At 37.0% G+C, this 13,717-nt stretch overlaps 1 protein-coding gene across 5 annotated transcripts in view; it reads right to left on the reverse strand.

The window, feature by feature from the left end:
* Positions 1-2,394: 2,394 nt before the first annotated feature.
* gemin2 (gem (nuclear organelle) associated protein 2) overlaps positions 2,395-13,717 on the reverse strand; it is a 39,942-nt gene continuing 28,619 nt past the window's right edge. For all 5 annotated transcript variants that reach the window (XM_072267829.1, XM_072267838.1, XM_072267803.1 and 2 more), the window contains 3 exons: positions 11,543-11,653; positions 7,312-7,370; positions 2,395-2,732 (listed from right to left, as the gene is read on the reverse strand). In XM_072267829.1, the coding sequence (XP_072123930.1) occupies positions 2,696-2,732; positions 7,312-7,370; positions 11,543-11,653 (207 nt within the window). In that variant the 3' untranslated portion in view covers positions 2,395-2,695. The remainder of the gene's footprint in view (positions 2,733-7,311; positions 7,371-11,542; positions 11,654-13,717) is intronic.

Below are 13,717 nucleotides of genomic sequence, written 5' to 3' on the forward strand. Positions count from 1 at the left end.
AAAGTATTGTTTTCCAGCATCCAAGTTATTTGTTCATCTGATGCAAATATGTTTTTGGAAGGAGGATTTGTATTCTATTACAGAATTCTATTCTGACTGCTTGTACTTCTCTGAACCACATTTAACTTTACACATACTGGATGCATGTTTAAGAGCTTTGTTTTGGAAAATAAATTGAAAACAGGATATGTTTAGGTACATGGGTCAGGAAGCATACTGCAACAAATTTGTTTCAAAATAAAAGTTTGAATAAAATACCCTAAAAATGTTTCATTGTATTGTAATCATATTTATTTAAAAAACACAGCATTAAAGGAGATAATGGAATGGACTACATGGTTAGAAAGATGTATTATGAGGTTAGTTTTAAAGGCTGATTAAGTATTGCCTGAATTAAAATTATTGTTAGCAAATAACTAACTTCCTAACCCCAGCATTAATCAAATCTTCATTCTCCTAGAGATATTTGCACTTCCCTGGCTTCCATACATAGCTTTCAAAATAAATGTGGACACAGGGAATGTATTCGAGATTAAGGTCAAAAATGTCACTCAACCAACCTTAAAGACAAGATTTTGGATCAAATCACAGATAGCTGTCCCATTTTTCTGGTAGTGATGTGACATGTTAATACCAGAAAAGATCCCACCACCAAAATGAGAATGAATCTGTCATGTAAGATTTGTTTCCTCTTTCTGAAGTATCAACGGTTGCTCAAAAATAAACTACTTGCAGTTTCCCCAAATTACCAACTTATTATAGTTATTTGGCATGTCAGTTAAACAAATATGTATGTTGACCTAATGACGGTCTGGATACTCTGTTAGCCAGGTTTTGATCGGAACTCAGGTGTTCCTCTGTTGGCCTTGCTGCTTCCTGTTATGTGGTGTTTAGTATATAACCGTCCTACTGACCAAAATAAATTTGCCATTTGAATTAGCCAGTTTTCCATTGGTTTTAGTGTCACTTTTGATGAACTTAATATGAAATCAAACTCTAATCATGTTTCCATAACATATTTGACATGGTGCTTTTGTAAATTTCAATTCTAACACTGCCAATGCTGAGTACTTGAGGAATAAAAAGAAAAAAATCACACAGGAGGAAACCATTCAGGTCATTGTGCCTTTGTTTGAAATACCTGTAGTCAATTTTTCAATGGAATCAGTCCTTCCATTTTGAAGAATCTGATGTGTTCAAAATGTCCAAGAAATGTTACATTCAAACTTTTATTCAAGGATTGAACTTTTAACTGCTCTATTTAGCAAACATTGTTGCAAGTAGAAATTGGGAACAATCCTAATTTTATGTGGAAAGTGTAAAATATTCAAAAACTATTTTTCATAATTAATAGACAACTCAAAGAGATCAAGGTACAAACATTTGTATAATAAATCAGATACTTGCACCACATAATGCTTGCCATTAGTCTTATAAATATAAAGATTAGCTTTATTTGTCACATGTATATTGAAACACAGTGAAATGTGTCATTTTGTGCCACATTTCTGGTGCTAACATAACACGCCCACTATTTACTAACCCTAACTGTACATCTTTAGAATGTGGGAGGAAACCTAGTGAAAATGTATAACCTCCTTACTGCCAGTAGCAGGAACTGAAGCCCGATCTTGCAGCTGGCGGAGCAAAGCACTGCATTAACCACTACACTGCTGTGCCATTTAGTATAGAATGTTGCTGCTGTTTATGGAAGCATTAGGAATCTTAGATTTTGCTAAACATATGGCAATTTGAAACAAAAGAAAACAATTTCATTCAATATTAAGCTGGTATTACATAATTTCTGTCAAGCACCAACCTATATTGCTACACTGTATTTGTAACGTTTGTTTTACTACAGATGAGAAAATTATATTAAAAAAAACATAAAATAGAATTTCTAATCACATGGAGCTTCCCTTAAAATGAGCATTTCATTGCTGGAATGTGTATGGTGTATTTGTTTTGTTAATCAAGCTAATTAGAATTTCATGGATACTGAATCTGGTTTGAGCACTGATGCTATTTTGGGCTGTTTAATCCCATACAACCATAGTACCATATTTTAAAACTGGAATTCGATCAGGTGTTCCCAGAATAACTTGAATAAATATCCAAACTTAAAGAAAATGTTGGAAAGAAAATTGACTAGCTTCAAGATACAACTTTAAATTATCAATATGTGTTTCCTCTGATTCTATCCGTGACAGAGTTCTTGGCTAAAAGCAAAGGTAATTTTATCTGTGTCCATATACAGTTATAAATATGACTAAATGCATGGAAATTATATTAAGTCAAAATTAAGATAATTATTCTGAAAACTAATTATTGCAATGCCATTAATTTTTTAGTCGCAGTTTCAAATTATTGAATTAATCTGCAAGAACTTTCAGTCAATAACAGACAACTCTAACCATGTCAAATTATTTATTTATAACATTTGAGAATTAGTTTTGATTCTCATTAATTTTATCATGTGAATTTTATATAAAACTCTACGTAACATACAATACACACAAAATGTGTTGCTTGGATTTCCAGCCTCTGCAGATTTTATCTTGTTCGTGATTGGACATAACATACAACATTGTGTCAACAAAACATGAAAGGATCTAAATTCAAATGAGATAGAAATATGTCACCATAGTATATTCCAAAATTATGGACTGAATTTTAATTCCAGACTCCATTAACATCAGTCCTTATCTGCAAGATCACACTGTTCAAAATACCTGAAAAATAGAAAGTTAAATAAGAAATTGTACATTGTGAGATGTCTTTTTATAGTCAAAACCACCAAAAAAAATCCTTGTCATGATCTGATTGATGTGTACCCAATATACAGATTCTTTTCTACAATGCACTATTTGCAAGATCGATGACCTGAAACATTAACTCTCTTTTTCTACCTCCAATAGATGTTATCTGACCTGCTGAGTATTGCCATTATTTTCTGTTTACATTTCAGAATAATTAAAAACTGAAGTATTTGTAGGGAAGGATTCAGGTGAGGGGAAAATTAGGACAAGGTGATAGCGTAGATAGGAAACAAAAATATAGAAAATGCTGGAAGAATTCAGCCAGTCAAGCAATACCTGGAAAGAGAAACTAAGTCAATATTTTGGATCAGAGACACTTCCTCAAAACTAGGTGAAGACCACAGAGTTTAGTTTTCAAAACTGAATTAGGGGAAGAGTGAGGTGCAAGAATACAGGTTACATGGTGATTGGTTAAGACACATAAAGTGATAGAGAACATAGGCCGTGACCGTTAAGGAGGAATTCTAAGGAAATGATGTGAAAAATGTTTATATATCCAGTTGAGAGTGCAAATGTTGGGCCTGACATCAATGTCTCAACTTAAAGGAAGTTATAAAAGTATGAGCTGGCAAAAGTGGACTGCTAAAATTGATTAAAGGTAAGACGGTAGATAAGCAAACATGTAATATGGGTTTTCACAATTCTCAACAAATATATATTTGAAGAAAGTTGCTGAAGTAAATGTTGGTTCCAGAGAGGTTGAGAAAATTAATAATGGTAATCAAGAAAATCCACCATGGTTAATGATAAGCAAGAAAATGAAAAATACTGATCAAAAACTTTGTGTTAGTCTTCATAGTATAAAACATCCAATAACAGAATAGAAAAAGAGGAATAAGTAATGGATAAGCCAGCAGCATCGTTGGACTACTGTATCCTATAGTCTTAAAGTCCTGCCGAAGGGTCTCTGCCTGAAATGTCGACTGTACTTTTTTCCATAGATGCTACCTGGCCTGGTGAGTTCCTCAAGCATTTTCTGGATGTTGTCTTTAAAAGTAGATGCTGAATTAGTGGATATATAATTTGTGATGTTCCAAAATTCCCTCTATTCTAGAAGGGTCACAGTTGATTGGAAAAGTGGTATGTGGTGCCCCACATTGAACAGGAGAATGAAACCATAGGCCAGTGAGGCATTCTGTTAGTAAGAAAGCAGTGGGAAGCATTTAGACAAAACAATTAATGTTCTTTGAGGACATAACGAGCAGGGTGGATAATGAGGAATCTGCAGGTACAGTGCTGTGGTTGATAAGGTGTTATTAAAATTATTGCATAAAGTGAAAGCTCATGGCATTAGGGAATAATATAGAATAACAGAGTAAATGGGTGACTTTCAGATTAGTACATGGCAATTAGTGCAGCAGCACAGGGATCAGTGGTGGAAACTCAATGATTTACAGCCTATATTAACTGGTTGGTTGAAGAGGCAAAATGTATGTCATCCAACTTTGCCAACAATACAAATGCCTTTTATTTTAAAACTGTCCCCTCTTCTAAGCAGTTTCCTATAAAAGGCAAAGTTGCTTTAAAATTTTATATACTTCAATAGATTACCTCCCATTTTCAGAACTCTTCTCAGTTTATGCCCAATCTGCTCAGTCTTTTCTCACAACACAACCTCTTCATCCCAGAAATGAGCCCCGTCAATCTTCTCTGAATTGCTTCTAACCTATGTGTACCCTTTCTTAAATGAGACGGAAATTTCACATGGTGTTCTAGGTATGGTTTCATGTGTACTCTGTGCAGCTGTAACAAAGCTGTTTTTCTTTTATATTCCATCTAATATATTCATCATAACAAGGCGGCCTACAGAGAAGAAGTCATCACCCTGACATAGTGGTGTCAAGAAAACAACCTCTCCCTCAATGTTATAAAAACAAAGGAGGTATTTGTGAACTACAGAAGGAATGGAGACAGGCTAACCCCCATTGACATCAATGGATCTGGGATTGAGAGGGCAAACAGCTTTAAATTCCTCGGCATACACATCACCGAGGATCTTGTGTGGTCTGTACATACCGGCTGTGTGGTGAAAAAGCACAACAGCGCCGCATTCACCTCAGACAGTTGAGGACGGCATGAGTCCCCAAGTTCTAAGGACTTTCTACAGGGACACAATTGAGAGCATCCTGATTGGCTGCATTACTGCGTGGTATGGGAACTGTACTTCCCTCAATCGCAGGACTCTGCAGAGAGTGGTGAGGGCAGCCCAGCACATCTGTAGATGTGAACTTCCCAGTATCCAAGTCACTTACAGAGACAGGCGCTTAAAAAGGGCCCAAAGGATCATTGGGGACCCAAGTCACCCCACCCACGAACTGTTCCATCTAGGAAATGGTACTGCAGCATAAAAGCCAGGACCAACAGGCTCCAGGACAGCTTCTTCTACCAGGCCATCAGACTGATTAATTCACGCTGATACAATTGTATTTCTATGCTATATTGACTGTCCTGTTGTACATACTATTTATTACAAATTACTATAAATTGCACATTTAGACGGAGACGCAACATAAAGATTTTTACTCCTCATGTATGTGAAGGATGTAAGAAATAAAGTCAATTCAATTTATCTCTCTTGCAAGGAAAGGCATCATTCCATTTACCTTTCCAATCACATGTATTTAAACAGCTACTGAATTTCATGTATGAAGACATTGGATCCCTCTATCCTATAATAGTGTGAAGTCTCTATTTAAATATTCCTGTCCTCCTAATCTTCCTTCCTTATTTCAGAAAGAGTAATGCCCGCTTAATATTGAGGTGAATAGGAAACTAAATCTCAGAGGACACTGAATAAATGTATTCTTATTCATAAACACAAATATGTAAACTCTCTATCATATTAAAGATCAAAATGTTCTGTTTTGCTTCACAATTAAAGAAATAAAACTAATTTTGCTGATATTGGTATGAAAACTATTATGGATTATATCAGCTATATTGAAATTAAAATGTCAAATTTAATAGGAAACATAATTTTACATTGTATTTGGGTTAAATTTAAACAATTCCATTGAATCTTTGATCTGTCTTAAGTTATTCATTTTCACATAATCCAAATTTGTACATTTTAGTTAGCTCCTTCAGAAAAAGCCCCATGTGCATGCATCAATGATTAGTGTTATGATCTTTGGAACAAATAGTCAGGATACAGGAAAAGATAAATGGCTTAAATGACCTCATTCATTGAATATTATGTAAATTATCTCACCTGGTCCCTTTAACACCATCTCTTTGATTCAAAAAGTAAAGCATGTCTCCATTTCCTGAGGAGATTGAGGTGAGCGTGCCCTCCCCCATCTAACCAATTTTTACAGGAGCACCATTGAGACTGTCCTGACCAACTGCAACACCATCTGGTATGGGAATTGCAAGGCACCTGACCGCAAGACACTACAAAGAATTGTGAAGACTGCTGAAGTGATCAATGGGGTCTCTCTTCCACCCATCAGAGATATTTATAGGAGCAATGCATATGCAGGGCCTTAGCATTGACCCCTCCCCTCCATCCGGCAGGAGGTACCACAGCATTAGAACAAGAAGTGTTAGGATGGGAAACTGCTTCTTCCTCCAGACCAAGACTACTGAACTCCCTGCTACCACCCAGGTTTCTTCATGTATGAAGCACCAGTAGCATTATACTGTTTACTTTTAAATTTGTGTTGTAAATGCACCTTATTATTTGTTAACTTAGTAGTGGTAATATTACTTTGTGGTATCTGTGTGAGTTATATAAATTGCGTTGTGCACCTTGGTCCGGAGGAATATTGTTTCACTTGGCAGTATACATGTGTACTGTTGGATGACAATAAACTGAACTTGAACTGCCAGATTGCCCCATGTTTTTCCCCGAAAACTTGTGTTATATTATTCAGACACTCCAAGTGGGGTTATACATGCGCTCATTATGAAAACCTGATGTTCCAGAAATAGTTATAACTGTAGATTAGTTATATTAAAAACTGTTGCATTGTGATAGGGTATTTCTGATTTTAATTATATTAAACAAATTAGCTTTTCTATTGCCAATACTTACATACAAAGTTTTCACCGTACCTCAGTACATGTGATAATAATAAACCAATTTATACATTGAGATATATATCAGCTTACTTAAAGTTGCCTTATCCTCAATAGATACTGGCAGATAAATGTGCAAAATATGATTAGTTTGTAAAAGGTCACCAAACAGCTTCCACTATTATCCAACCAAATGACTTTGCCTATAGATTCTTCCAGCAGCCAAGATAACGGTCTGATGTGACTTAAGTCTCTGCTATTTGATTAATTAAGTACATTTAATTACGATTCCTGACGTTATGTTTGTAGTGTGCAATAATTATAAGTACACATAGCAGAAAAAATATGAATACCAGAATAATCAAATTATTAGGTGTTGCTACTATATCTTTATTTGAGCGATGAATTCCCTCAGTTAAAAAGTTATAGAATACCCATAAGCATGCAGAGACCAAGAAAAGTTGTGGAATACCTGGCAACTAAACAAATGAGTAAATTTAATGCTGACAATTCTCCATCTTCTGGATTTTCCTAGAAGAAAAAAAGGGAAAAAATTGTTATTTTTGTAAAGGAGTTGATATTTGCTCATTTACAACATACAATTTAAATATTGGTGTGATGCAGGTATTCAACCCTTCCATGAAAAAATTTAAAATGTCAGTATAAAGCAGGAACGTTTTAAATAAAGAAACAACTTAGGTACACTTAAATACCAATTGATAGCTACAGTAAGTTGAAACACTTACTGCATATACTGTAGATAGTCTTCATGGGCGAAGAGAGTGGCTTAGAAAACTTCGGTGGGGTAAACATATCCAGCTTTTCTATTCACTCTCCTGACCTCAAAGTGAAAGCATACAGCTCCAGCCCTATCTCTTCTATCGGTTTAAAAATATCAAGCAGATTTGATTACGATTTTGCACACTTTTTTTTATTTTAACCATACTTTAGGTAACTTGCTGATATCACTATTAAGCAAAGATAATTATGAAAGCCACTGAATAAACCCATTTTATAATTATTTTACACAAAAGATTAAGGTTCCTGATAGTCAAAGTGCATCTGTAAATTAATATAATAAACTATTTACAAAAAGCATACTATTGTCTCTGAATCAAAAATTATGAAAATGCAGATTCCAGAGGTTCACCAACATTCCTCTATTTAATGGATTGATTGATTGATTGATTGATTGATTTGTTTAGAAATACATTGCAGTTACAGGCCCTTCCGTCCCAATGAGCACATACTGCCCAATTATACCCATATGACTAATTAACCTACTAACCCGCATGTCTTTGGAATGTGGCTGGGAAACAGAGAACCGAGAGGAAACCCACATTGGCCTTAGAGACAGCAGAGGGATTGAACGTGGGTAGTGTAATAGCATTATGCTAAATACTACTCTAGTGTGCTGCCCCATTACCAAAACTCCACACGGGCATCAGGATTGAACCCTAGAGCTTGGTGGCAGTAGCTCTACTCCTGAGCCCAAGTGGAGAAGTTTTTCAATACACAAACAACTCTCCTTAATCCAGTCAAGTGCATATTTTGGCTATTCTTGAAAAAGCAATATATAAAGCTATTAGGTTAAGAACCAAAACTGGTAAATGAAGTCAATATACAGATCAACCATGATTTAACTGAAGAGTGGAACAAACAAATTATTAAATGGTCTACACAAAATAATCTGCAGATGCTGGGATCAAAGTAACACTCATAACACGCTAGAGGAACTCAGCAGGTCGGGCAGCATCTGTGGAAACGATGAGTTGACGTTTTGGGCCAAAACCCTTCGTCAGGACTGTAGAGGGAAGGGGCAGCGGCCTCTGCCCCTTCTCTCTACAGTCCTGATGAAGGGTTTCGGCCCGAAACCTCAACTCATCGTTTCCACGGATGCTGCCTGACCTGCTGAGTTCCTCCAGCGTGTTGTGAGTGTTACTTATTATATGGTCTATTCACTAATCTTAATATCTGCTTGCTCATGTCACTTGATACATTGTAGCAAATTCTCATCATTTAGTTCGAGAAAAAGTTCAATAAAATTAGTAAGCCTTTTTAAAAACTTTGAGTATTCATCCTGTGCTCCCAAGGAGTATCACTATATTGCAACTGCATAAGTCTTACAAGGCATTTGTCAATTCATGTGATCTGGACAACACTGGCAATGCTGGCTTTATTGTCCATTACCAACTGCCTTGAACTGAGAAGTTAAGGGTCAACCACATACATGGAACTAGAATTACATATAGGCCTGATGGGGTAGGTATGGCAGATTTCCTTTCCTGGTGTACATAGGTGAATCAGATTTGTTTAATTTACGAATTCGGTAGTTTCATGTATACCATTACTTGGATTCATTTTGTTTTAACATTCCAGAATTTTTTTGTTCAAGGTAAACTTATTATCAAAGTATGTATATGTCACCAAATACAACCCTGAGGTTCATTTTCTTGCAGGCATTCTCAGTAAGGATTATGAGTAAACGCAAGAAACATAACAGAATCAATGAAAGACAGTTCTAAACTAAGCAACCAATGTGCAAAAGACAACAAAAATGCAAAAGAACTTGATAGTTGAGGGGTAATAATACTTACATACTTTGATAATAAACGTACTTTGAAGTCATGTACTTTGACTCTTTGAAGTATGACAAAATTCACTTTGTGTTGACAGACCAATGGTCCAAAACTTCTGCTACATTCTGTTTTTCTACTTAGTTTCAAAATGATCCATTAGAGAATTCCCTGAATAATTTGATTAAGACAGCAGATAGGAAAATGCCTGTTTGAAACCCTGATCTACAGTCTGTAATATAACCTCAATCAAGATAATAGTAAGGTTTATGAGTAAATACTAAATGGAAGAAAAATCCAAGAATCATATTCTCGACAGCTAATTGGAAATTTGATAGTGAATACGGGGTTAAATTGGTCTCATCTGAGATGTTACCACAATTAAATAATGGAACCATAGCAGGGACAAAGAACAACAACTTCAGTGTAAACCAGGCAAATGGATGAGAAGCAGCACACATCAAAGTTGCTGGTGAACGCAGCAGGCCAGGCAGCATCTCTCGGAAGAGGTGCAGTCGACGTTTCGGGCCGAGACCCTTCATCAGGACGGGATGAGAAGATTATCTTTAGTTAAATGATTCACATGACCTTCATTTAACTGAGACATGGGTTAGCCAAGCCACAGCTGAGATTCTGAGTAGCTACATCTCTGACAATAGAGATGAAAATATATTCTGCAGCTTCGGAACTGAGATCACCAGTACAAAGCTCCAGAACAGAGGGAGCTTGATACAGAGTTTATAGCCAATATGATCCTGGCAGTACTGAGCAAGTATGGGTCAAGAAACTCACAAGTTACACATGTAATTCAGTGTGGTTGTTGCTGATGTGAAGTTGCAGCCTGAACACCTGATGTTGATATGATTTGCTGCTTTTCCTTCTTCCGCCTTCTCCAGCACTTTTTCCCGGTTCTGCATAACCTCTATTGATTCACCTAACATGTTGTACTCAGAGGAGAGTCCCTAACTAATGTACCAATATTTATGAGTAACTGCTTAGTGCAAAGCTAAAAACCTTCAGGCCATGACACTCCATTTCTGCTGACTTTGCAATTTTAAAAATGCAAAACAGTAAATACTAGGTGAGTTGAAACAACAGACCATTCTGACATGTCTATCCATGGCCTCCTCTACTGTAAAGATGAAGCCACACTCAGGTTGGAGGAACAACACCTTATATTCTGCCTGGGTAGCCTCCAACCTGATGGCATGAACATCGACTTCTCTAACTTCCGCTAAGGCCCCACCTCCCCCTCGTACCCCATCTGTTACTCATTTTTATGCACATATTCTTTCTCTCACTCTCCTTTTTCTCCCTCTGTCCCTCTGAATATACCTCTTGCCCATCCTCTGGGTTCCCCACCCCCCCCTGTCTTTCTTCCCAGACCTCCTGTCCCATGATCCTCTTGTATCCCCTTTTGCCTATCACCTGTCCAGCTCTTGGCTCTATCCCTCCCCCTCCTGTCTTCTCCTATCATTTTGGATCTCCCCCTCCAACTTTCAAATCCCTTACTCACTCTTCCTTCAGTTAGTCCTGACGAAGGGTCTCGGCCTGAAACGTCGACTGCACCTCTTCCTACAGATGCTGCTTGGCCTGCTGCGTTCACCAGCAACTTTGATGTGTGTTGCTTGAATTTCCAGCATCTGTAGAATTCCTGTTGTTTGAGACTATAGAAACTATCAAGCAACAAATTGATAAATATCTTTCAATTTCTTCAAACTGCACAGTTGAGATGGGACCTTTCTGAAGACGCACAACGTGAACCCATAACTAAATAAGCTCCAATTTGAAAGATCTGGTTTACAATCAAAAATGCAGACTGATCGATTTTATAAAACAATTAATCTACATAATTCTAGTTGATGCTGGCAATACATATGCCACTGCACTTCCAAAATAGTAAACAGTGTGACTCACTCTACACATAAACATACGTGTACAGTATTACTTCCAAAATCTAAACTAATTTGGTGCACAAGGCAATCAAGGAACAGCTGTAATTTTATCTCACAGCTCTATTAAAATTTATTTCAACAGTATTAAATGAATTCAGAATAAAATTGGATTACTGATCAAAGCCACTGAGATTGCCATGGACTTTAGAAAACAAAGTTACCAGATACTTACTAGTTTAGCACGAACTTCAGAACACCTTCTTGCTAGCTGTCGAATAAGAGAATGGGCTTCGGGAAGTAGAGGCTTTTCTATGCAGGCTAACAGAGCATATAACCATCTACCCTAAGGAAACAAACAGAATAACAAAGCATTAGATTTCTATTTTAATAGTTTTCCAATGCAAAATAAACTATTATCTGAACATGTTTATTAAGATCACACTCAGATTGCATACTCTGACCATCCTTAACAATTTTGAGTACAATCTTGCCTTTGAGAAAAATATCAGAGCTCAAAGAATTTTGGAAGAGAAATCAGCTCAAAGGGAATAAACTACAGAGATAGACAGTTCCAGAATCTATCCAACTGGCAGTCATAAGAGGAAGGGGAAAGCCATACAAAATATGCACATTCAGATTCAGCATTTTGCTGTCATTCATTTTCTTCAAATGATATTTTTTAAATTGCTTAATCAATGTAGTGCCACTTATTATCTGTGGTAAAGCATACCACATTCCAATAAAACCACAAAAATTATTCAAAATTATGGTCATCTGTCCTCAATTTGTTAACTATGAAGCTATGCTTTTTCAGATTATTTCTAAGAGTATACAGTGGCATGCAAAAGTTTGGGCACCCTGGTCAAAATTTCTGTTACCGTGAATAGCTAAGCGAGTAAAAGATGACCTGATTTCCAAAAGGCATAAAGTTAAAGATGACACATTTCTTTAATATTTTAAGCAAGATTACTTCTTTATTTCCATCTTTTACAGTTTCCAAGTAACAAAAAAGGAAAAGGGCCCGAAGCAAAAGTTTGAGCACCCTGCACGGTCAGTACTTAGTAACACCCCCTTTGGCAAGTATCACAGCTTGTAAATGCTTGCTGTAGCCAGCTAAGAGTCTTTCAATTCTTGTTTGGGGGAAATTTTGCCCATTCTTCCTTGCAAAAGGCTTCTAGTTCTGTGAGATTCTTGGGCCATCTTGCATGCACTGCTCTTTTGAGGTCTACTCACAGATTTTCGATGATGTTTGGGTCGGGAGACTGTGAGGGCCATGGCAAAACCTTCAGCTTGCGCCTCTTGAGGTAGTCCATTGTGGATTTTGAGGTGTGTTTAGGATCATTATCCTGTTGTAGAAGCCATTCTCTTTTCATCTTCGGCTTTTTTTTTTACAGATGGTGTGATGTTTGCTTCCAGAATTTGCTGGTATTTAATTGAATTCGTTCTTCCCTCTACCAGCGAAATGTTCCTCGTGCCACTGGCTGCAACACAAGCCCAAAGCATGATCGATCCACCCCCATGCTTAACAGTTGGAGAGGTGTTCTTTTCATGAAATTCTGCACCCTTTTTTCTCCAAACATACCTTTGCTCATTGCAGCCAAAAAATTCTATTTTAACTTCATCAGTCCACAGGACTTGTTCCCAAAATGCATTAGGCTTGTTTAGATATTCCTTTGCAAACTTCTGACGCTAAATTTTGTGGTGAGGACGCAGGAAAGGTTTTCTTCTGGTGACTTTCCCATGAAGGTCATATTTGTGCAGGTGTCGCTGCACGGTAGAACAGTGCACCACCACTCCAGAGTCTGCTAAATCTTCCTGAAGGTCTTTTGCAGTCAAACAGGGGTCTGAAATTGCCTTTCTAGCAATTCTACGAGCAGTTCTCTCAGAAAGTTTTCTTGGTCTTCCAGACCTCAACTTGACCTCCACTGTTCCCGTTAACTGCCATTTAATTACAGTACGAACTGAGGAAACGGCTACCTGAAAACGCTTTGCTATCTTCTTATAGCCTTCTCTTGCTTTGTGGGCATCATTTGTTTTAATTTTCAGAATGCTAGGCAGCTGCTTAGAGGAGCCCATGGCTGCTGATTGTTGGGACAAGGTTTGAGAAGTCAGGGTATTTATAAAGCTTTGAAATTTGCATCACCTGGCCTTTCCTAATGATGACTGTGAACAAGCCATAGCCCTAATAAGCTAATTAAGGTCCGAGAGCTTGGTAAAAGTTATCTGAGAACTCAAATCTCTTGGGGTGCCCAAACTTTTGCATGGTGCTCCTTTCCCTTTTTCTCCCCACCCTAAAATTGTACGAAACAAAAATAATACACTAATCTTGCTTAAAATGTTGAAAAGAATGTTTCATCTTTAATTTTATGACTTTTGGACATCAGTTCATCTTCTACTCACTTAACTA

This window comes from Mobula birostris, chromosome 1 (assembly GCF_030028105.1).
Source record: "Mobula birostris isolate sMobBir1 chromosome 1, sMobBir1.hap1, whole genome shotgun sequence".
Lineage (NCBI taxonomy): Eukaryota > Metazoa > Chordata > Chondrichthyes > Myliobatiformes > Myliobatidae > Mobula > Mobula birostris.